Raw genomic sequence first — 21,933 nt, forward strand, 5'->3', positions numbered from 1 at the left:
AAACTTTTTTTATCTTATGAGTTGAGTAATGCTCTCAATGTAGGGGCAACTATATATTTGATGATAGTGATGGTGATTGTGATAGAGAAAAAAAAATTAAAAATGAGACACTTGAACTAGGCCTAAAATGGCTTAACATCGTATTTTTCTAGGCTAAGCCCAAACGACTGAAGACTCTAAAAAAAACAATTAAAAAGTATACATGCAAGAGCTGATTTGGACACATAAATGTATTTTCCCTCTTAAGAATGTATAATATAGCATAATCAAATCATAAAAGTAATTAGATCTAACAACTTAGAAAAAAAATAGGAAGATCAAATGGTGGAAGAAAAAAGATGAGAAATAGGCAGTCATGAACTTCGAAGCGCGAGAGAGAGGAAAAAAAGAACAAGAAAGACATAAAGAAAAGACAATGGAGACATTTTGGAGCTTCAATAATGAGACCCCTGGTACCATAAAAAAAATCTCGATGATACGAATTTATAAACATAAAAAAGGCCATTGATAGAGCCGTAGTGGGCCACATGCGTTGTTTAAAGGTAATGGGTGACTCACTCGCCTAGTGCATATAATAAACATGTTAGCCAAATAGGCCAACCTAAATGGCCATATCCCTCTCTCTCACATATTTTTCTTCTTACATTTTCTCTCTCATGCACTTACTCTTTTAGATACACACCTTAAATGTATCTAGTTTCATAGAGCCAAAATGCACCACCTATTGTGCCCATCACAACACTTTTTCCACCAATGGTCTCCCCTCAACCTGACTACTACGCTAACTCTCATGGCTTACCACCTTATCTAGCTAATAACTATCTCTCTCAAATTATCTCAGACCAATAACTCCACCAATAAAACAAGACACCATAATAATGATGAGCACCAACTTTTCCACCAATGGCACACAATCTTTCTTCACACGGTATGTCAACATGACCAGGTCTATAAATACCTTTTAGGTCACAAATAAATTAAAAAAGAGATAAATACTAGACTAGACTCTATACATTGACTTATCTAGACACAAGATCATGTTCACATAATCTCTTTTCACACACATCACCCTTCTCCTACATTTACTGACCTAAGTATTAGAGAATCCCCTATTCTGATAGGGGATTTATTTTGCGGTGAAAAAAAGACCAATTACTAAGCTACAATGTAGCCATGGAAAGTCAACACTCAATCTACAGTTTTCACAAATTCATCATTTAGTATAACATAGAATTAGTATATAAATTCATAAGTAATACTATAAAATGAGTTAGAATTACATGGCAATCAAATTGTCTTCACTACTTTAGCCTATAAAAAATGTTTTCTTCATGTCCCCATTACATGTTTTTATATATTTTGTCATTATTGTAGCAATATTACTTGATAAATCATCAATGTTTTGAGTTTTAGGATGGAAAAAACTTAAAGTTGATAAGAAGCTTCAAAAGGTAATTGGCATTGGAAAAATCAAGTAGCATAACTAGGTTCAAGGAAGAAGAAGAGGAGAAAGAGGAAAGAAAAAGAAAAAGAAAGAATAAGAGCTTAAGAAGGCTTAATCGAATAGACTTAACTCAACTAGAGATGAAGAGAAAAGAAGATGAAAAAGAAAAGAAAAAAAAAGAGAAAACAAAGGGAAAAGCCCAATTAGAGAATAGAAGAGGAAGAGAAAGAAAAATAAGAAAAGAAAAACAGAAAAGGAACGGAAAGGCCTATTTGGCCACTAGTCAAGCTAATGGCTCAATCAGTTAGTAGTTCTGCTAATAACCCAATAGAGAAACAAAAGAAAAGGAGAAAGCAAAAAAAAACCAAGGTGAACAACTTGTTAGGTCAAATGGCCTAACTAAACAAGAAAGGGGAAAAAAAGGAAAGCAAGTGTGGATAAAAGGAGAAAAGAAAAAAAAAGAAGAAAAACAAATCATGGGAACTACATCGATGACTTTTCATTGACGAGCATCGATTTAGAAAATTGCCCACGCTGTAATAAAACAAATTGGAAAAAAAAGATACTAATCAAACAATGGAAAAAGGCTCGGGCATTGTTTGAAGACGACGAGGTTAAGTATTCACTAACATATGTATTATATAATTTTATTTATTTATTTTGATTTAATCCTTGATTTCTTCACCAATCCCCGATTCAATCCCTAAAGGTAACCTAACCAAGCCTAATAAAGGCCCAACCAAAAAAAATAAGAAAAGAAAAATAAAATTGTTAAACTAGAGCCAACAACCCCGACCCAATTAAACCCGCCCAAAAAAGTAAGGGAGAAGAAGAAAAGAAAAAGGAGAAAGAGAGGGACAAGGTGGCCAACCCAAACCTAATAGTATTGGGTCCGGCATAGCAGCCAGACCCAACAGCTTTGGGTCTGGCAACTATTCCAGACCTAAGAAGCCTTGGGATTGACGACTCTTGAGTCTGACATTGATGCTTAACCCAAGAGCCTTGGTTCTGGCGGCCATGTCAAACCTATTAGACTTGAGTCAAGTAGTCATGCCTTGACCTAACACATCCCAGCAACTTTTGGAATAAAAATAGAAAAGACAACGCCTTTATACTCCTCTGAACATTTATAGTGTGATCCACAGTGTAAACACTCTATGTCTACAGTGTGGTCTATAGTGCAAACACTCTATATATACAATACTAGCATAATATTTTTTTCACACGTTTTAAAGTATAGTATAATATGTTTGCAATTCTTCGTCATTTTTTTAATTTAATAAATAACTTGGAATATTAAACAATCAATATTTATAGATTAACGGCTACAAATTACTCCATAAAAAATGAAAAGTCTATGTACATCGAATAAAAAAAAAACTAGGTTAATTTTTGCCACAGATTAATTTAAAAAATGGTACTAATTTTAGGGATGGCAATGTAACAGATTGTATATCTTTCCATTCCACTTTTTTCGATTTCAAGATTGGATTCAAGATGGTTCGAGGTGGTACTTGCAATATAATATTTAAGGGTTAACATGTAAGTTCATATAAATATTAAATTTATATTTTTTTCTTTTTTATTCTCATTTTTCTTTAAATATAAATAATTGGAAGTCAATCAAACTAAAAACTTATTTTAAAACATAAGTTATTTATAAAATATAATTAAATGTAAGTATATATAAGTATATTTAGGTTTCTTGGTAGCATATTTCTCCATCCACTTTCTTTTATGAATAAAAAGAAAGGCTCTCCATATTTGGTTTCACCCGATCGGATTTTAGTATGCATCTATCGTGATGGATGATTTTGACTTCAATGTTGTTTCTTCATTTCAATCCTTCATGGTATATTTAATTTATGTCTCCATTCTTACATGTAGGAAAATAAAAATTCTCAAAATGTAAGGCAAAACGTTTTTTATCTTATGAGTTGAGTAATGCTCTCAATGTAGGGGCAACTATATATTTGATGATAGTGATGGTGATTGTGATAGAGAAAAAAAAATTAAAAATGAGACACTTGAACTAGGCCTAAAACGGCTTAACATCGTATTTTTCTAGGCTAAGCCCAAACGACTAAAGACTCTAAAAAAAACAATTAAAAAGTATACATGCAAGAGCTGATTTGGACACATAAATGTATTTTCCCTCCTAAGAATGCATAATATAGCATAATCAAATCGCAAAAGTAATTAGATCTAACAACTTAGAAAAAAGATAGGAAGATCAAATGGTGGAAGAAAAAAGATGAGAAATAGGTAGTCATGAAATTCTAAGTGCAAGAGAGAGAGAGAGAGAAAAAAGAACGAGAAAGACATAAAGAAAAGACAATGGAGACATTTTGGAGCTTCAATAATGAGACCCCAGGTACCATAAAAAAAATCTCCATGATACGAATTTATAAACATAAAAAAAGCCATTGATAGAGCCGTAGGAAGCCACATGCGTTGTTTAAAGGTAATGGGTGACCCGCTCGCCTAGTGCATACAATAAACATGTTAGCCAAATAGGCCAACCTAAATGGCCATATCCCCCTCTCACACATATTTTTTTTCTTACATTTTCTCTCTCATGCATTTACTCTTTTAGATACACACCTTAAATGTATCTAGTTTCATAGAGCCAAAATGCACCACCAATTGTGCCAATCACAACACTTTTTCCACCAATGATCTCCCCTCAACCTGACTACTACGCTAACTCTCATGGCCTACCACCCTATCCAGCTAATAACTATCTCTCTCAAATTATCTTAGACCAATAACTCCACCAATAAAACAAGACATCATAATAATAATGAGCGCCAACTTCTCCACCAATGGCACACAATCTTTCTCCACGCGGTATGTCAGCATGACCAGGTCTATAAATACCTTTTAGGTCACAAATAAATTAAAAAAGAGATAAATACTAGACCAGACTCTATACATTGACTTATCTAGACACAAGATTATGCTCACATAATCTCTCTTCACACATATCACCTTCCTCCTACATTTACTGACCTAAGTATTAGAGAATCTCCTATTCTGACAGGGGATTTATTTTGCTGTGAAAAGTAGCCATGGAAAGTCAACACTAAATCTATAGCTTTCACAACTTCATCATTTGGCAATATAACATATAATTAGTATATAAATTCACAAGTAATACTACAAAATGAGTTAGAATTACATGGCAATCAAATTGTCTTCACTACTTCAGCCTATAAAAAATGTTTTCTTCATGTCCCCATTACATGTTTTTATATATTTTGTCATTATTGTAGCAATATTACTTGATAAATCATCAATGTTTTGATTTTTAGGATGGAAAAAGCTTAAAGTTAATAAGAAGCTTCAAAAGGTAATTGGCATTGGAAAAATCAAGTGGCATAACTAGGTTCAAGGAAGAAGAAGAGGAGAGAGAGGAAAAGAAAGAAAAAGAAAGAATAAGAGCTTAAGAAGGCTTAATCGAATAGACTTAACTCAACTAGAGATGAAGAGAAAAGAAGATGAAAAAGAAAAGAAAAAAAAAGAGAAAAGAAAGGAAAAAGCCCAATTAGAGAATAGAAGAGGAAGAGAAAGAAAAATAAGAAAAGAAAAATAGAAAAGGAATTGAAAGGCCTATTTGGCCACTAGTCAAGCTAATGGCTCAATCAGTTAGTAGTTCTGCTAATAACCCAATCGAGAAACAAAAGAAAAGGAGAAAGAAAGAAAAACCAAGGTGAACAACTTGTTAGGTCAAATGGCCTAACTAAACAAGAAAGGGGAAAAAAAGGAAAGCAAGTGTGGATAAAAGGAGAAAAGAAAAAAAAAAAGAAAAACAAATCATGGGAACTACATCGGTGACTTTTCATTGACGAGCATCGATTTAGAAAATTGCCCATGCTGTAATAAAGCAAATTGGAATAAAAAGATACTAATCAAACAATGGAAGAAGGCTCGGGCATTGTTTGAAGACGACGAAGTTAAGTATTCACTAACATATGTATTATGTAATTTGTTTTTATTTGTTTTGATTTAATCCTTGATTTCTTCACCAATCCCCGATTCAATCCCTAAAGGTAACCTAACCAAGCCTAATAAAGGTCCAACCAAAAAAAAGAAGAAAAGAAAAATAAATTTGTTAAACTAGAGCCAACAACCTCGACCCAATCAAACCCGCCCAAAAAAGTAAGGGAGAAAAAGAAAAAAAAAAGGAGAAAGAGAGGGACAAGGTGGCCAACCCAAACCTACAAGTGACTTGAGGTTTAAGGCATGCTCAATATACTACCACCTTCATGAATTCTTCATTTTTTAGGTTATCATTGATTCCAAAAAGAAAAATGGCTTACAATTCAGAAGATGTTCGAAAATGTTTTGCTGCCTATGCTCATCAACAAGGATTTGGTATTATAAAATAAAAATTAAAAAATTGATGATGTTGGAAACCCAAATTCCTTACCTCTTGCTTGTGCTATAAGAGGGAAAATAGAGTTAACGACAAGAAAGTTATTGTAACCCAAGGTTTTCAATCAATCAAATTGTAAGCTAAGATTAATGTTATTATTCATAAGGTGATAATTTCATTATATAACACAATCATCCAACTGACCATAAAAATTTACAATTCTTTTCGTCGCATAAAGAAACGGATGAACATGTCAATGAAAGACTTAAAAGTGAAGAATGAAGCAAGCAAGAACTGCCATTCACTGCATCTTAGGCATGTTATTTTTGCGTTTTAAAAATGTTTTTGAAAAAAATTAATTTTTTTATTTTTTTCTTTACTTCAAATTAATATTTTTTTGTGTGTTTTTAGATCATTTTAATACACCGATGTCAAAAATAATTTTTTTTTAAATTTATTATTTTGATACATTTCTGAGTGAAAAGCATTTTGAAAAGCAATCGGGAGATATGAAATCTTGACTTGTACCGAGCAAAACTATAGCAACTTATTGTTTATTTTTGTATTTTAAAAGAATATTTTTTTTAGATATATTTTTTTAATTTTTTAATTTTAAATTAATTTTTTATGTGTTTTTAGATTGTTTTATATGCTAATATTAAAAATAAAAAATATCATTTTAATATATTTTTTTAAAAAAATATTTTTAAAAATAAACAACATACTAATCAAACTCTAAAACTGAATAATAATGTAGATGCAGAATTGATGATTCAAAAGCGTTCGATAATTTTGTTTTCTCTTTATAACGTCAAATTGAATGACAAAAATCATGAAACATAACATGGGAAGATAAATGTAAAGTTGGATATGATGTTATCTTATTTATACTCGACTACTAATCAAGACATTTAACCTCTGGTTTTGGATTTTAATTTAATTATGATTAATTTAATTGAGTTTTAAACAGGATATAAATTGATCTACTAAATTAATTGGATTTTAATTGGATTAATTTTTACGTAGTTTAATAGAAAACTGAAAAACCTAGGGGTGAGTAAAAAAACTGAAAAATTAAGAAAAATAAAAAAAAAATAATTAAAAAAACCGAACTATGAAAAAAACAGATTAAAATTTTCAAAAAACCGGCCGGTTCGGTTCCGGTTTTATAAGCCTAAAACCAAAAAACGAACCGGACCAAACCCAAATCGGCAAAAAACCGAGCCAAAACCAAGCCAAAACCGAGCCAAACCAAAAAACCAAGCCAAACAGGTTTAAACCAGTTTTTGTACTAAAAAAGAACCGAAACCGGTCGGTTGAACCGGTTTTGGTTTTTTTTTTTAAAAAATTGATTTGGTTATTTTTTTTGATAAAAACCAAACCGAACCGAAAATGATCACATGTAATAAAACTTGACCCAATTCAAATATAAAATCATTGGGTCATATTATATTTTGTTTGCCAAGCGGGTTCGGGTTAAATAACACTGTAATAAACTGTCGCGGGATATTACAGCAGCCTAATCTTGTAAACATGTAGAGCACGGAAAATATTTTTAATACTGTATTTGTCCTGTATACCATGCATGCATGTACATAATTAAAAAAAAAGAAGAAGCAGAAAAAGACTGATGATGATGATGATGATGATGTGTCCTCCACCTAGTTTCTTCTTACAAACAAAATCCATCTCCATCAACTAGTTCCTTTCTTTCTCTGTACTCCCTGCCCTCCATTTCTCGGCCCCTGCCCTGCCCTAGGGTTTCTTTGCCTTCCACTTCTATGTCAACAAACCTTAACCCCTTACAAAACCTTTCTTAATCCGTACACATTTCACAAAAAATAGAAAAAAATCAGTACTTGACTACCGACTAAAACCAAGCAATTCATGGCCAAAACCAAACCTGGCAAAAAAGACCTTGATTCCTACACTATCAAAGGCACCAACAAAGTTGTTAGACGTAAGCATTTACCTTGTTTAAACCCATAATTTCCAGCTACAAATTTCTTCTCTGTTTTTTTTTTTTTTACTATCAAACTAGAAACCCATCGATTTCTTTGGTTAAAGTTTCAGCCTTTAAGACCCTGATTGCCAAAATGTCTCCTTTTTCTTTCAATTTTATATACCTATTGTTTTGTTTTTCATATTTTTTTTCTAATTTTAACGAAACCCAAATGCCTTTTCTTTTTCATCCTTTCCTTTTTGTTGGGGTTCTGATTTTGGGTGTATTCATGCTTGTTATTGCAGCTGGTGATTGTGTGTTGATGCGCCCATCGGATACCGATAAGCTTCCATACGTGGCACTTGTAGAGAAAATCGAGGCAGATCATAGAAACAACGTTAAAGTTCGTGTACGGTGGTACTACCGGCCGGAGGAATCCATTGGGGGACGCCGTCAATTCCACGGAGCCAAAGAGTTATTCTTGTCAGACCACCATGATATGCAAAGTGCACACACAATCGAAGGCAAGTGCACAGTGCACTCCTTCAAGAACTATAGTAAGCTTGAGAATGTTGGAGCTGAGGATTACTTTTGTAGGTTCGAGTACAAGGCTTCCACCGGTGGGTTCACTCCTGATCGTGTAGCTGTGTGAGTTTTGTTCTTTTGATGTAATTTTGAGTTGATTTTTTTGGGGTTTAGTGTTGAATTGAATGGCCTTTTGAATTGGTGTCTTTGAAGGTACTGTAAGTGCGAGATGCCATACAATCCAGACGATCTCATGGTGCAATGCGAGGGATGCAAAGATTGGTAATTTGCTGATACCACACTCATTTTTGTAATTCTATGCTTTGTAACTGCGAGATTAGTTCCATTTTATCTCATCTAATCTTTGAAATTGTTCGAGCTACCTTTGTCAGAACCAATGTGACAGGTGTTGTTTTCATTCGAATGAATTGTTGTAGCTTCATGATTAGTACTTACGATGACTTTTCCCTTTGTTTTATTCTTCTAAAACTTCAAGAAAAACTATGGTGTGAGAGATAGGGATCCTTTTCGAGAATGCGTAGCCATTTTTCTAAAAACTATGGTGTGAGAGATAGGGATCCTTTTCGAGAATGCGTAGCCATTTTTCTATTGCTTGTAAGATTAAGTGGCCTACTGTAAACTCTGTTTTATGTTGGGCAGACATGTTAACTTCATGAGAGCTTATAGGGATCAGCAAAGGATATAGAGCATTACATGAAAAGTAGCATCTGTGAGATTTATCTAGTTTTATCAAGTTGCATAAGGTCATTTCTTCTTGTTATATATCTAGTGGTGGCTTCCCTTGAATAGAAGTTGTACCTTGTATCTTGTATAGAAAGTTTACTTCCTAGCAGAAATTCTTTTATGGAACTAAAAACACTTAATTTTAACACACTGCAGGCTTTATTTAGCCATTTTTAGGCTGTAGATTATTTGTTCTCATGCATGTTACTACTTATATGGAGCTCTGTGTCAGATCCTCATTGTCAATTACAAAAAACCCTAGCAGTGTTGAATATCTTAAACAGAATTTTTGATTGAAATACTGTTCTGAAAACGCAGAAATCTGTTAGTATAGGACTTTTGTGTGCAGTAACACATGCTGAGGATGAACTATTTGGACATCAAATTAGTAATTTTTTTAATTTCTGTTTTGTTCCTTTCTGTCAAGTGGATATCTCATTTATCTCTTTTTCCCCCCTTCAAACTTGAATATGCTTGATTTCTGAAGTTCTTAGTGGTTGAACATGGTAGGTAAAGCATTAAGTATTAACAATTGAAGAAATCAAAGATGCTTAAAGTAAGAAAAGGATCCTCTCAAAGACAAGGTTAATACATTTCCTAGTTCTGAAGGGTGAAAGAAAAAATTCCAGTTTACTGCAGTTAGTATTCTGTTGCTTGTTGAAATCATTCATTGAATAATTTGCATATCTAAATTTGCTACAAATTTCATTCTTCCATTTAAGGACCATGTTAGAACTATAAAGCTAAGATGGCTTGAGGAATTTGAAATTGGCACCAATTACCATTGCCTTTTCTTTTGCAAAATAGTACAAATCAAGGTTGAATGGCTCCTTATAGATAAGGAAAAAGGGGGGTTGGGTGGGGGAAGAAAGAAACCAAAGAACATATGTGGTATACTCTGTGCGATCAACATCTAAATGAAGTATGGAATTGAGCTGTCTATGGAGAGCATAAAGCGTGGTTTTTAACATTCTTTTCAACAATCAGTGATTAAAGAATGTAGCAGGCAAGGTTGAGGTGCAATTAGGAAATTGATGTTATACAGGAGGTGATTTCAAAATTGGAAAATTGTAAAATTTACATCTTAAACATGCTATAATGAGGTTTGAGAGATAGTTTGGACAAGAAGATACTCTTTAGGCATAGGTGCAATGCTATTTACTAATGCTATTGATGAAATTCATGAATATCTTATTTCATAGCATCATCAAAAGATGATGATTGAATAGATTCACTAGATTTCTTTTTATCAAGTTGCGATCATCAAATCTGGTTGATTCGTAGATAGCATGATACAATAAAAGGAACTCTTTTTTTTCTTTCTTTTGGCTATAAGAGCTTTCTTTCCAATTTTATAAAAGAAGTGCTGTATTTATACTATCTATAGAGATGTTCAATTTCCTTTGTTTGCTGTGTATTTGGAAAGGACTGAAAAACTGGAATTGATGGTTGAGAACTTATCTAATTGTTAAAAACAGTATAGATTTGAAGGCAGGCTCGTATAGAGAGAAAATGAGCACCTTGTATTTTGTTGTTTGATCAGTAGAAGTGAAGAACTCCTACAAATCAAACTATATACTGAACTTAAACAAAATAAATAAGTAATATCTCTAAGAAATCCATCTCATTAAGCATTCTGTATGTCTGCAATGTGTAGTGTTTCTCAAATATCCTTCAAAGAGGTTAGAGATGCACTTTTCTGGTGGTCCTTCATTATTTGACTAGTATTGCTACATGATACAACCTTTTCTTTCATATGCAAAAACCCACCCTCTCCAAACTCCAAGTCTACTAACTTAACCATGAGCATAGGAATTTCCATAGCTCATTGTGCAAAACCCCTAAAGCCAACCCAATGTAATAGTAGATTGACATTTTAGGGTGTCTGTTGCACAGAAAAAAAAAGATTTCATGCTAGGATTTTCCAAAAAGCCTGCATACCCAAAACGAGGGGGGGGGGGGGGGAACAAAAGCTTTGGGAGGAGATATGGGCCTCTATATTGTTTTACAAATTAAATTAGGCATTGGATAGGATGCCTAAGAGGATTTGATGCTGAAGCTGCCACTTTAGCTGGTTTGTATCTAGCTCCATTATCCTTCTGTTCTTCGGTCTTAACGGTATAAACCAGTTTGGAAAAGGTTGTGGAAAGGCTCAAAATGCTAATCCTGTGCTATCATAGGATAAACAACCACTTTCTATTAAATGCAATTTTTAATGATGTCCAAGCAGGAGCTAATCAAGATAATTTTTTTATTGTAGTCATCTCTGAAAGTTCATGAATGGTTTGCTCTGTAAGAAGAGAGAATATCTATCTTGTTTAGTAGTACAATTTTTGTTGGTATTCAACTGCTTGTTGATATTCTGTATTTTATGTACTAAGCATGATTTATGCTACATGTTGCTCTCTTGTAATTCAAGGGTTATGCAATAACAACACAAAAGCGCTTGTTTTGTGATCATTGATTACTGATCTGCTGCAGGTTTCATCCATCTTGTATGGGTATGACAATTGAAGAAGCCAAAAAATTGGATCACTTTCTATGCTCTGACTGCTCATCTGAAGATGATGCGAAAAGATCTATGAATGTATTCCCAGTATCTCCATCCCTTGAAGCTAAGGTAAGAAGGTACTCCAGTTGTTTCAAATCATTAAGGAAACTAGAATCAGTTTAGCTGTACAATGTGGTAACATCTTTTACTGCAATTTGTGTTCATCACTACGAAAACTAACATTGTCTGGTTTCTCAAGCTGGCTTTGTTCCAAGTTAGATGTTGATAAATTACCACTATATCTCTAAGATGTGAGTAGGAAATGGGCTGGCATTATTTAAGGCCATATTAATTATAGGATTCTAATTGTATGCTAATTATATAGTTGTATATTTGGTTATATTTAGCTAGGTTGGAGCTGGAAATCAGTCTTGTAATTAGGGATGTATTATTCTATTTGGTTCTATATAATGGAAGAAACTATCTATTGAGAGGCATTCAGACAAAACCTATTGTTTCTATCATGGTATCAGAGCCTAAACATTCAAATTAGGGTTGTCTCATTCTATAGTTACTATCAAGGGTTAGAATTGTTGAGTGTTTGCTAGGAGGATGGTTTGGGATCATTTCATTGATCTCTTGCTGTCGGCAAATTTTGTAGCTCTTTTTAGTTGTCAGCGCAATCTTTGAAGGTGTTGTTGCCGATATTTGGTGTCAAAGTGGCTTGGGTTTTTTCGGGTTGTCAACTACCAAGTTTGAACTTAATTTTATTCTAGTGATTTGTTGTCGTTTTGGTGATTTGGGATTTTATTCTGGTGATTTGTTATTGTTTTGGTGATTTGGGCTTGCTAACTTGCTATTTAATTACTAGACTTTGGACTTATTATTTTTTGGTATCATGAACACTAGTAATTCAAAGTCCTTTGGGGTGAAATTTACGGGCAATAATTATTCTGTCTGGGAATTCCAATTTCTTTTATATTTGTTATGGGGAAAGAGTTATGAGGCCATATAGATGAAAGTGATCTGGCTCCTACCGAGGATTCAAAGTTGGCTCAGTGGAAGATAAAAAATGCTAGAATCATGACCTGGATTTTAGCCTATGTTGACTCTCTGATTGCTCTAAATCTGAGGCCGTATAAGACTGCCAAGAGTTTGTGGGAATATCTAAAGAAAGTCTATAGTTAGAACAACACGGCCTGACGATTTCAATTGGAGTATGAAATTGCAAATTATACTTAGGGAGGTCTCTCTATTCAGGAGTCTTTTACTGGATTTCAGATCTTATAGGCATAATTTGCTGATATAATCTATGCAAAGGTACTTGATGGTTCTCTCGCTGCAGTTTAAGAGGTTCATGAGCAGTGCAAGAGAGATAAATTTTTGATGAAATTGCGACTTGAGTTCGAGGCTGCTTGGTTTAATTTGATGAATCGCGATCCCTCTCCTTCTTTATATATGTGCTTTGAGGAGTTACTTTGTGAAGAGCAACATCTTGCTACACGGGCTACCTTACAGCAAGACAAATTACCCACTAATATTGTTGCCTATGCTGTTCAAGTGAAAGGGAAAGGTAAGGACATGCGAAAAGTTCAATGTTATAGCTGCAAGGAATAAAAACATATTACTACCCATTGTGTGAAGAAGTATTGTAATTACTGCAAAAAGCTAGGACATATTATTAGAGATTGCCCTATCCATCCTTAGAATCATTGAGCAAATGCCTATTAGGCTACAGTTGGTTCTTCATCTTTCGCTGTTGGTGATTCATATTTCCTTACTCCTATGATGGTCAAACAAATGATTATTTTTGCCTTTTCAACCTTGGGACTTAAAGGTAACAGTTTCCTACAATTAAAATCATGGCTTATTTATTCTGGTGCTTCTAATCATGACACTTTTCACAATATTTGGCCATATACAACATTTTTACAAGTTATGATTGCTAATGGTAGTCAATTTACCTATTCATGATGTTGGAGATGTTAATTCCTCTGTTAGAGATATATTTGTATCTCTTGAACTTTCCACTAGTCTTATATCGATAGGCTAGTTGGTTGATGATGGTTGTGATGTTTTGTTTTTTCGTTATGGTTGTCTCGTGCAGTATTAGGTGTCAGGGAAGATACTCGCTAAGGGGCCCAAAGTTGGATTATTGTTTTTTCTACACTTTCCCATTCCTCTAGTTATTTTTATGGCTTGTACTATTGTAAACCATAAAAGTGAAACATGGCACAAATGTTTGTGTCATCCTAACCCTGTTGTCTTATCTTATTTAATAAACTCCGGTTTTTTGGGCAATAAAGATCAATTTTCATCCCATTTTTCTCTTGATTATTCCACATGCAAATTAAGTAAGTCCTTTTTCCTTTCCTTCTCACAATTACTCGTGCTAAAAAATGTTTTGATTGGGTTCGTAGTGACGTGTGGGGTATCTCTCCATATATCTCATGCGTATTATAAATACTTTGTTACATTCATCGACGATTACAACAAATATACCTAGATTTATATTCTTCATTCTAAATCTAAGGTAATTTGTATCTTTCAATGATATGTTGTTTCTGTTGAAACTCAATCTTCTTTAGGTGTTAAAAGCGTTAAGGTCTGATTTAGGTGGGGAATATATGTCTCGTGAATTTGATGAGTTTCTTAACCAAAAAGGCATTGTCTCCCAGCGTTCTTGTCCCTATACACCTCAACAAAATGGTGTTGAATGTAAGAATTGTCATCTGTTAGATGTTGCTCGTACTTTATTGCTTGAAATTTCTGTCCCCCCTAAATTCTAGGTTGAAACCGTATCCACAGCAGTCCATCTAATTAATAGATTGCCCTCCAATGTTTTGAAATTTGAGACTCTTTATTATTGTCTTTATCAACAACATAATCGCTATCTTGACATGCATACCTTTGGTCGTGTTTGTTTTGTTCATTTTCCTTCTCATCAACACAGCAAATTGTTTGCTCAATCTGTTAGATGTGCTTTTATGGGTTATAATATTTCTATCAAAGGTTATGTTTGCTATGATCCATGCTCTAATAGATTTCATATATCTCGTCATGTTGTTTTATTTGAAAATCAACATTTCTTTTTCGCTCATGTTGCGTCCATGCCTGAGATACCTGTTCTTCCATACTTTGACGACTTGCCTTTTACTCCTGAATGGTTCAAGCCTGGATTTGTGTATGAATGACGATGCCCAACTTTGCCTCTTCTTGAGCCCGACCCGCCTTTTGAGCCTGTTTAGATGATGCCTTTCATGACTGAGTTGGATTTTGGCCCTATTTCTTGGCATTCTACGATTCTCTCGCCCTCCTGAATGATATGGATTTTACCTTACACCCTTTCATTCTACTTTGTCATTTATTCCAATTCCTACATGTTATTTTGAGGCAGTTAAACATGAATGTTGATGGGAGGCCATGATAGATGAGCTTCACGCTCTTAATGATAATCATACCTAGGATGATGTTCCTTGCTCAGTGACTGTTAAAGCTATTGGTTGTAAGTGAATTTACTCAATCAAACTCCGTTCTGATGGGACTTTAGATCGATATAAAGCATGATTGGTTGCTCTTGCTGCTTCACAAGGTTGGCCGCTTCATCAAATGGATGTCAAAAACGCTTTTCTCCATGGTGATCTCAAAGAGGAAGTTTACATGACACTACCTCCTAGTGTGATCTCCAATTCTTCCTTGGATGTCTGAAAGTTGAAGCACTCTTTATATGGACTGAAATAGGCTCTTTAAGCCTAGTTTGACAAATTTCGAGCCACCTTGCTTCAGTTTTCTTTTCAGCAAAGCAAGTATGACTCTTCCTTGTTTCTTTGCAAGACATCTATGGGTATTCTTCTTTTCCTTATCTATGTTGATGATATTGTTATTACTGGGACAAATTCCATCTTGATTACCCGTCTCCAGCAGCATCTTCAGGCCTCATTTCATATGATGAATCTTGGCTCGCTTATATACTTCTTGGGGTTGGAGCTTCACATTGGTATATTCTTAAATCAACATAAATATACGTAGGATTTGATTACTTTGACAGGTCTTTAGGATACCTCCTCCGTGGATACTTTTTTGGAGGTTAACGTGAAATATTGTTATGAGGAAGGCGACCTCCTTCCTAATCTTACTGTGTTTTGTCAACTGGTTGGGAGCTTGAACTATTTGATGATCACATGACCTGCTATCTCTTTTGCGGTTTAGCAGGTTAGATAGTTTATGCAATCTCTGTGTCATCTACATTTAGTTGCTGTTTGTTGTATCATTCGATATCTCAGAGGCTCACCTAGCTGTGGGTTATTCTTTCCTGCCGGTACTCCTCGTCTTGTTGCATTTAGTGATGTTGATTGGGCTGGATTTCTTGATACTCGTTGCTCTGTTACTAGATGGTGCATGTTTCTTGGCAACTCCTTGATCTCCTGGAAGAGTAAGAAGTAGGCACGCATGTCCAAATCCTCTACAAAATCCGAATACCGTGCTATGTTTGCTGCTTGTTCTGAGATTGTCTGGCTACATGGACTGCTAGCTGAGCTTGGCTTCTCCCAGCTCAACCCTACTCCTTTTCATGCAGACAACACTAGTGCCATTTAGATTGTGGCCAATCCTGTTTTTCATGAGTTTACGAAGCATATTCAAGTGTACCGCCATTCTATTCGGGAAGCCAAGGATACCCAGATCATCACTCTTCTGCATGTTTCCACTGATCTTCATATTGTTGACATCTTTACCAAGGCTATGACCTGACAACGTCATTAATTTTTGGTTGGTAAATTAATTCTTCTTGATCAACTAACATCAATTTAAGAGGGGATGTCAATAGGGTATGGGCTGACATTATTTAAGGCTATATTAGTTATATGATTCTAATTGTATGCTAATTATATAGTTGTGTATATGGTTTCCATATTTAGCTAGGTTGGAGTTGGAAATCAGCCTTGTAATTAGGGATGTATTATGCTATTTGGTTCTATATAATGGAAGGAACTCTCTATTGAGAGGCATTAAGACAAAACTCATTGTTTTAGTCAAGATATAGGATCACCAATAAGGGCCCATACCCTTATTGGCTTGGAGGACATGATGTGAACTTTTGGGGTCTTTGCTCCTTTCTCTCATATAACCAGAAAGAAATTGCATAGCTTTACTTTTATGGCTACTTTTATGCTAATTGTTACAAAAAATGAATTATTGCTGCACTATTATGTCTTCATGATAGTGTAATGTTTATTCTGTAAAATATCACAGTTCTCTATATCTCTGCCCTGGATTTTATTAATTGTATGGTGAGCATGTATTGTTCAATTTATGTTTAGTTCTGCCTTCAATCACATGGACATAGCTATATTAGATTTTAATGCATGTGCAAGATATTTCTCATGAAGTTGGGTATAATCGAAATAGCTACGAGCACAATGGTTTGTGGTCAAAATGTACTGGTGAAAGCCCTTCCACACAAGCACACATGAAAGAAAAAAAAAGAAAAAGAAAAGATTGAGCGTTGTCAAAAAAAAAAAAAGAGTACAGACTTCTGCCTTTTCTGTTTAGCCTATCAAGGGGTGGTAGTTACAGTGCGCTCTCTTTCTAATTCTATAGACATGCCTAAAGCTCTTTACAATTTGATCTTAAAAAGCTGTCCTGGTAATTTGTAAGCATGCGTGTTTGTATTCCTGAAGTTCTTCATGACATGATGTCTTGGCCTTAGGCTGCAGCTCATCTTTCTTAACAAGCTAGAAAAAACAAATGGAGGGAGGAACTGACATGAAGTATTGATGATCTCTGATTTTTGTTAAATTGTAACTACCTGCTTGAACTAAAAATAATGCATGCTTGATTAATGTTGATCAGCAACCTAGAGATTGGACAATGGATTTTAATAACCGAGTGCATATAGGTTTCTCTGCATTTTTCTGGAATTCTGATTCATGAAAAGGAAGTTCTTTGAAGGAAAAATGATTTTCGCTATTTTGCGAAGAAACTGCATGGGATGGATTATTTCAAACAATGGAACTATTGCACAACTATCACTGAAAAGCTATCAACCAATAGATGTGTAAAGGCTGTAAGAATGTGACTTCTTAAAGTTAAGGTGAAAAGGAAAGGAAAATATGTAATTGGAAACAATTTTAATTTGCTGAATGTCTTTGATCGTAGCAATTGTTTCACTGGTTGTCTTTGGTCGCCCGCAAAAAGTAATTAGCTGAATCTGCTTTATTATTCTCAATTTTTTCTGATGTGGTTGTCGTTTACTCTTGTGCTAGGTGGAGACAAAACGTAGGAAGAGGTGACTGAAGTTGTGGTGCTTAACAAAGGGTTAGTAAACGTTCTTGCATTAGCTCCACCATCGTTGTCATCCTTCTTGTTATGCTATGGAATTGTTGTGCTTGCACAAACTAGAGGCTTTCTATTAATTATCGTGTTCTAGTGTCTGTATGTGTGAAAGAGCTTCGGAGATGATTTTGTGATCATTGATGTCCTTGCAAGTCTCCACCCAAAAAAAAAAGGTGCTGCGTCTTAAGGACTGAGCACGACAGTGAACTGAGAATTTAGAGAACATTTAGGTTTTCTTGTGATTTTCTGCAACTCTTGTCATGATAGCATTGTTGTTCTTTGTTCCTTTCCTTTTATTAGTAAAGGGGAGATAAAAATAGATAAGATTGGAGCTGAGCAAGAGCTTTGATGGAATCTCCTCTCTGAAGCAAATCACAAGAGGGTGTACTGTTCTTTTTATAGGTTCTGTAGAGGTTTCCATTGTCTAATTTGGAATGATATGTTCCACATGCTTCATCTTTGCTGATCTGAAAACATTGAGGTGAAATACCTGTAGCTTTCAACAAGCCAAGGAAAAGGGGGAGAGTTTATATTATCAGCTGGAAAAGTTTCCTAAACTACTTTTTGGGAAAGCTTACATCTCTGGGAAGTTAGATTCACCAAGGAAATGCGTGCTGCTGTTACCAAAACTTTTATAGAATTTGATGCATAATAATAGTTTCAATCTCATATCAGAAAGAGATATAAAACATTCTGTGTTTTTCCAATAACTAATCCAGAGCTACATTTATTCATTGATGGTAGGATTTGATAAGCTTAGGGCAAAAGTGCAAATGCAGAACATGCCATTGAGGTGGCAGTCTTTGGAGGGGGTGTGGGTGTGGAGTTTCCTTCACAAAATAAAATGGACAATGTAGTTAGCAGAGAAAAAAAAAGAAGAAAAAACACACCCCCGCACATCATCCTGGCAGCCTTTGAATCACTTTCTAGTTTTGAGATCTATTCATTTTTTCTGAGTGAATTATAACTTGGTTTCTGTTGTTTATCGAAACAAATTAAGTAATTATTAGAGTATTAAAAAATAATTAAATAGTTCTTTGACTATATTTAATTGAGTAGAATTTTGTTTCCAAAAATACCTTCAATTTTTCCTTTTTATTTGCTTTTTTTTTAAAAAAAACTTTTCTATTTCTTAAAATAAAAAAAGAAATTAAATTGGAAGGCAATATAAAATGACGGAAAAAGAATGTGAAAACACAAGAATTAAATATATAGTTTCTAAAATCACAAGGACTAAATAATTAGTTTTGCTAAACTATTGGACTCTGTATAATTAACTCATTTTATTTTCATGATTTGACGTGGCATATAGTGTAGGTAAAAACTAGGTTTTCCAAGCCTTGAAACTACTACTCTAAAGTATAAAAATAGAGACAAAGTTTTGATGTTTTCTGAAAAGTTTGTAATTTAATAATTTTATATGAAAAATACGCTTTTTAAATATAAAAAATATTATAATTAGTAAAATTTTAATTTAAATAGAAAAAAATAATTCAAACAAAAATAGGAAAATAAAGAAAATTCCAAGCAGGAGCTTCCACACTGAATTTGGGCATGTTACTAACATGAATGAGGCTATCTTATTCTATAAAGAATAGAGCTATTAGAATATTTTAAAAATATTTTAATTCAATTTAACAATTGAATAAAAAATTATATCCTGTGTTTGTCAAAAAAAAAAAAAAAATCATATTACTTGTCCAAACTATTTTTTAAGCTGGGACTTCTGTCACCCATTTCAAGCTTTCGCACTCAAGAACTTATCCTCAAGTTCATAGCTAGAAATTGAAATCCTTCATTTCAAAGGAATATATACTTTGAATATATCATTTTTAATTTCCAGCCAATTGTATGTTGAAAAAAAATAAAAAATTCTCGTACTACATCATCATATAATCTAAATATTATATGATTCTATTTCTTTGACTTTGATCCCGCATATTTGTTTTTTCATGTCTTGTATTAGAATTCTTGGCTTATTGGTATGTCCTTTATACAAGCATGCATATTCTATTGTCTTTGATAAAAAAGAATTTTGTACCTCCACCAATATTTCTACTTCTTGCATGTACTAATGTCTCTTTTCATGGAGAACAACGTGATTGATGATGTTCGATTGTGCTTTTCTATTTTTTTCCTGAAGATTCTTTGATTTAAAGGACATGTAATATTTTTTAATGTTTTAAGACCTTGAGAATTAGTACACGATACTAATTTAGGAGTTGGTTTGGTTTTTTCTTCACCATTAGTAGATGAAACATCAACAAGCAGAGCAATGTTTACAGTAATGTGATGGTTGTTGTTATCACTACTGTAATATTAAAACTTTCTACTTTGAAGATACAACATCTTCATTATGTTTTTCATCCTTGCTATTTTATAATATTGAATATAAGGCCAATAATAGCAATCTAATTGCATATCTTTCTAGTATAAAATCTCTTCATAATTATTTTATACAAACTTTGAAATTAAGGCTCTATTTGTTTGCAGGAAAGTTGTTTCCTTTTAGAAAGTGAATTCTGGGAAAGTATTTTTTGATATTTGGTAGTGTTATGAAAAATAAACTAGAAAACACTTTCCAGTATTTGGTTATGTTATGGAAAATGAATTGGAAAATAATTTATTAATGAATTAATTTGTTTTTCAATTTTATCTAATATATATAAAATATTTAATATAAATATTTAATCACTTACAATAAAAGAATAAAATCTAAAAAGTATAATGATGATTTTTTTTATTATATCCTATATTCATACATAGCTTATTTTATAAAATATAACTATATATGTCATATTATATTATAGAGAAATAAGCTTGTGAAATATTTTTTAAGTAAAACCTATTAATATATTTTTTTCAATTTTAAAAGCTTAAAATAAGTTTTTTTTTTCATATGAAGAAAGCCAAATTAGTTTATGGTAAGAGTTATATATTTGGGTTTTTTTTTGTATGAAGAATTTTTTAAAAGATAAATACATACAAAAATATTTTGATGGGTTTTTTGGATAAATATATATTTTTTTACGGGTAAAGGCAATTATCCCTTTAATATCCCTTTAATATATATCAAACGAGCATCAAGAAATAAATATAAATATCTAACATCAAACATAGTCATGCATAAATATTAAGTTTCGATGTCATATACATACATATTAGTTCAAATTACAAACATAAACATGCTAGACCGAATTAAACAAATAAACATACTTGTCAAATAACAAACATAGTCTGAACCTAAATTTTGAACATAGTCAAACCATCTTAGCAAGCAGGCCTATAGTAGTGTTGGGTCACAAAATTCTGAACCCAAATTTTCCTCAAATTAGCATTTTTTGCCATAAATGCTTTTGCCAACATTTCATTTTGGATCAAGTGATCAAATGCATCCCCAAGAGTGATCTCATCAAAGCCTTCAATTTTAATCACTTCCATATACAACGCATTAACATCAAGTTGATTTTTGCTGAGGCTTTGAATTGCAAGTGCTACATCTGCAATCTGTTTAGACAACTTTTCAACAACATCATCTTCATATATGTGATTTCTCTTCCTATGTTGCTTCTTTTGTGTACTAGAGGAAGATGTCTCTTTTTTCTTAGAAGTTTCTTCATATTCCCCTTTATTTTCAATTGAAATTGATTGCTCTTCAGTGTTCTCTTCCATGTTAACATCAGCATATGATTTGGCATAATTTCCGGTTGCCATGTCTTTTCCAACAACAATTGTCATTGCCTCGTACATATCAAGTTTTTTGTTGAGATACTTGTCATGATTGGGATGTGTCTGTTCATAAAGTTTAGAATATGCAATTTTTTAGTTCATTATATAACATTTTAGAAACAAAAGTAAATATAAAAATTACAAAGAGTATAATATTTATCATACCTTTACTTCTTCATCATATACATCTTTCGAAATTGTAATCATCTTCAGATAATCATCCCAGCCAAAGCCTTTTATTTTTAAGTTGGGTTATTATTCCCCATTCTTTTTTCACAGTCTTGAGATGATTGTCCACATGCTTAGGCTCGCATTGCACATTGAATTTTTGACTGATTTCTGTAGCC

At 33.3% G+C, this 21,933-nt stretch overlaps 1 protein-coding gene and 1 long non-coding RNA gene across 7 annotated transcripts; both read left to right on the plus strand.

The window, feature by feature from the left end:
• The first annotated feature begins 7,466 nt into the window (after positions 1–7,466).
• On the plus strand, positions 7,467–18,767 carry LOC133690999 (chromatin remodeling protein EBS-like). 6 transcript variants are annotated; one of them, XM_062111292.1, is made up of 5 exons: positions 7,467–7,782; positions 8,070–8,412; positions 8,503–8,571; positions 11,515–11,661; positions 17,788–18,593. In XM_062111292.1, exons 1-5 carry the CDS (start codon positions 7,710–7,712, stop codon positions 17,816–17,818), a joined length of 663 nt encoding a protein of 220 aa, XP_061967276.1. In that variant the 5' UTR covers positions 7,467–7,709; the 3' UTR covers positions 17,819–18,593. The 6 variants fall into 6 exon arrangements, with proteins under 6 accessions (XP_061967276.1, XP_061967277.1, XP_061967273.1 ...); XM_062111293.1 differs by having other exon boundaries at positions 7,469–7,782; positions 11,515–11,653; XM_062111289.1 differs by lacking the exon at positions 7,467–7,782 and adding an exon at positions 18,602–18,767 and having other exon boundaries at positions 7,982–8,412; positions 17,788–17,839.
• On the plus strand, positions 11,671–16,673 carry LOC133691000 (uncharacterized). The gene is made up of 2 exons (XR_009841563.1): positions 11,671–15,736; positions 15,916–16,673. It is a non-coding gene; the product is annotated as an uncharacterized LOC133691000 (long non-coding RNA).
• Positions 18,768–21,933: the final 3,166 nt, after the last annotated feature.

This window comes from Populus nigra, chromosome 4 (assembly GCF_951802175.1).
Source record: "Populus nigra chromosome 4, ddPopNigr1.1, whole genome shotgun sequence".
In the NCBI taxonomy this organism is placed as follows: Eukaryota; Viridiplantae; Streptophyta; class Magnoliopsida; order Malpighiales; family Salicaceae; genus Populus; species Populus nigra.

Excerpts from the sequence above, each read along its gene's own strand:
- LOC133690999 (XM_062111292.1), top strand. The coding sequence starts at position 7,710 with ATGGCCAAAACCAAACCTGGCAAAAAAGACCTTGATTCCTACACTATC. Across the intron at positions 8,413-8,502 it reads ACTCCTGATCGTGTAGCTGT|GTACTGTAAGTGCGAGATGC; the intron begins GTGAGTTTTGTT and ends GTGTCTTTGAAG. Across the intron at positions 11,662-17,787 it reads CTTGAAGCTAAGGTAAGAAG|GTGGAGACAAAACGTAGGAA; the intron begins GTACTCCAGTTG and ends CTCTTGTGCTAG.